This window comes from Echinops telfairi, unplaced genomic scaffold (assembly GCF_000313985.2).
Source record: "Echinops telfairi isolate 266 unplaced genomic scaffold, ASM31398v2 ScPeMD7_70;HRSCAF=299, whole genome shotgun sequence".
NCBI lineage: Eukaryota > Metazoa > Chordata > Mammalia > Afrosoricida > Tenrecidae > Echinops > Echinops telfairi.
This window is the reverse complement of record NW_022103968.1, coordinates 7,706,990-7,708,596: the sequence shown is the minus strand read 5'-3', so window position 1 is coordinate 7,708,596 and position 1,607 is coordinate 7,706,990. Positions and strand designations below refer to the sequence as shown.

Below are 1,607 nucleotides of genomic sequence, written 5' to 3'. Positions count from 1 at the left end.
ATGCTAATTTTTTACAAGTTGCTGTAACTATACAGTACACTGTGTAATTATGATTATCAGCTTGCCTCACCCTCAAAGGGCCTATATATAGATAAAAATCCCAACTTACATCCCCAACAATGTCTGGTGGCTTCTGCACACTGGTTCACTTTCAGTCTTCAAAGACCCTCGCTCCCTGTGGCCATCAGACCTCTGCACATGCATTTCCCTTTGATGGGAAGGGTCTCCCCTCCTGCCCACAGCGCTTTGTCTGCTCTCTGTCCTTCCAGGCCTTGGGTCCATCATCATGCTCTTAAGAGAAGACATCCTAGAATCTTCTCCCTTGTTATGCCGACTGAAAGGCTATACACTCTTACCCTTGCCCCTTAGCCCTGCATACACCTTTAAGTCTACACGTATGTTTGGGTCCATGTAACCGCCTCCTCCAACTTCCTCAAATGGGACTGTGAACCCTGTAACAACAACCAGGTCTGTCCTGGGAGCGGAACCCACAGTGTGAGTCCTACTGTGGCCGTGTGAGCTCAATAAGCACTTGCTGAGTGGTGAAACGAGTGGGCTGATGAGGAATTCGATCCTTTCCTAACACACGGTATTTCTGTGTCTTCCAAAGACTGGCCACAATTGCAGCTGGTGAACGGGCCCAGCCAGTGTTCCGGCCGTGTGGAAGTTTTCTATCACGGCCAGTGGGGCAGGGTCTGTGATGACCAGTGGGACATGAATGAAGCCGATGTGGTGTGTCGGCAGCTGGGCTGTGGGCGTGCCCTTGAAGCCCCCACTGAGGCCCGATTTGGCGAAGGCGCGGGCAAGTATCTGCTGGATGATTTGGACTGTACTGGAAGAGAGCGGTTTCTGGGACAGTGCCCTCACGCGGGGTGGTCTCTCAATAACTGTGGTCCTGGAGAAGACGCCAGCGTGGTCTGTGCAGGTAAGGGCTACCTGCCCCTCCAAGTGAGAGCCTCGTATTGCCCAGATTCCATCCCCACTAATTCCACTAGCAAAGCCCCTGGGCAGTCACAGACAGCCTTGGACCACCTGTAGAAGCTGAAAGGAAGGGACTATGGGTAATTTGAAAAATCCAAGCTAGGGTCCAGAATCCATCCTGAACATGGGGGTTTATCCAGCAGGAGAACTGGTGGCTCCATTGCACGTGTTGGATTTCAAAGTAATTCATGGCAAAGAACTTAGTCAGGGTGACCTTCATTGCCCACCAAGAGTTGACCCTTGTTCACAAGACAGTGGGGAACATAGACTTGAAAGCTTCTCTCACTGGAAGGATTCATTCTAACAGAGGGGGAGAAAAGAGGCATTCCTACACTAGACTAGCATTGAGCTTTGTCCAGTTGATTGTGTGTTCAGTCCAGGTGTAAGAACCACAACTCTGGTTGTTGGTTGTTGTTGTTTTTTTAACTTTTTGTTGTGAATGAGGTGGGGGGGGGTCTACATTTCAGAACATCATTTTTGGATTCAATAACCTCAACAACTGACCACACCACCCAATAGCTTGCCCTGACCCCTCCCGCTCATTCTGTTTCCCCTTCGCCCTCTTGCAGTATATCAGCTTCATCTTTGACTCACATGAACACCTGTTGACCTTTAGCCTATTGCTT

At 49.9% G+C, this 1,607-nt stretch overlaps 1 protein-coding gene across 1 annotated transcript in view; it reads left to right on the top strand.

Moving 5' to 3' along the window:
• The first annotated feature begins 714 nt into the window (after positions 1 to 714).
• The window catches only part of LOC101644335 (deleted in malignant brain tumors 1 protein), a 93,031-nt gene continuing 92,138 nt past the window's right edge, over positions 715 to 1,607 (top strand). Inside the window, exon 1 of the mRNA XM_045291394.1 lies at positions 715 to 925. Within this exon, the coding sequence (XP_045147329.1) occupies positions 715 to 925 (211 nt within the window). The remainder of the gene's footprint in view (positions 926 to 1,607) is intronic.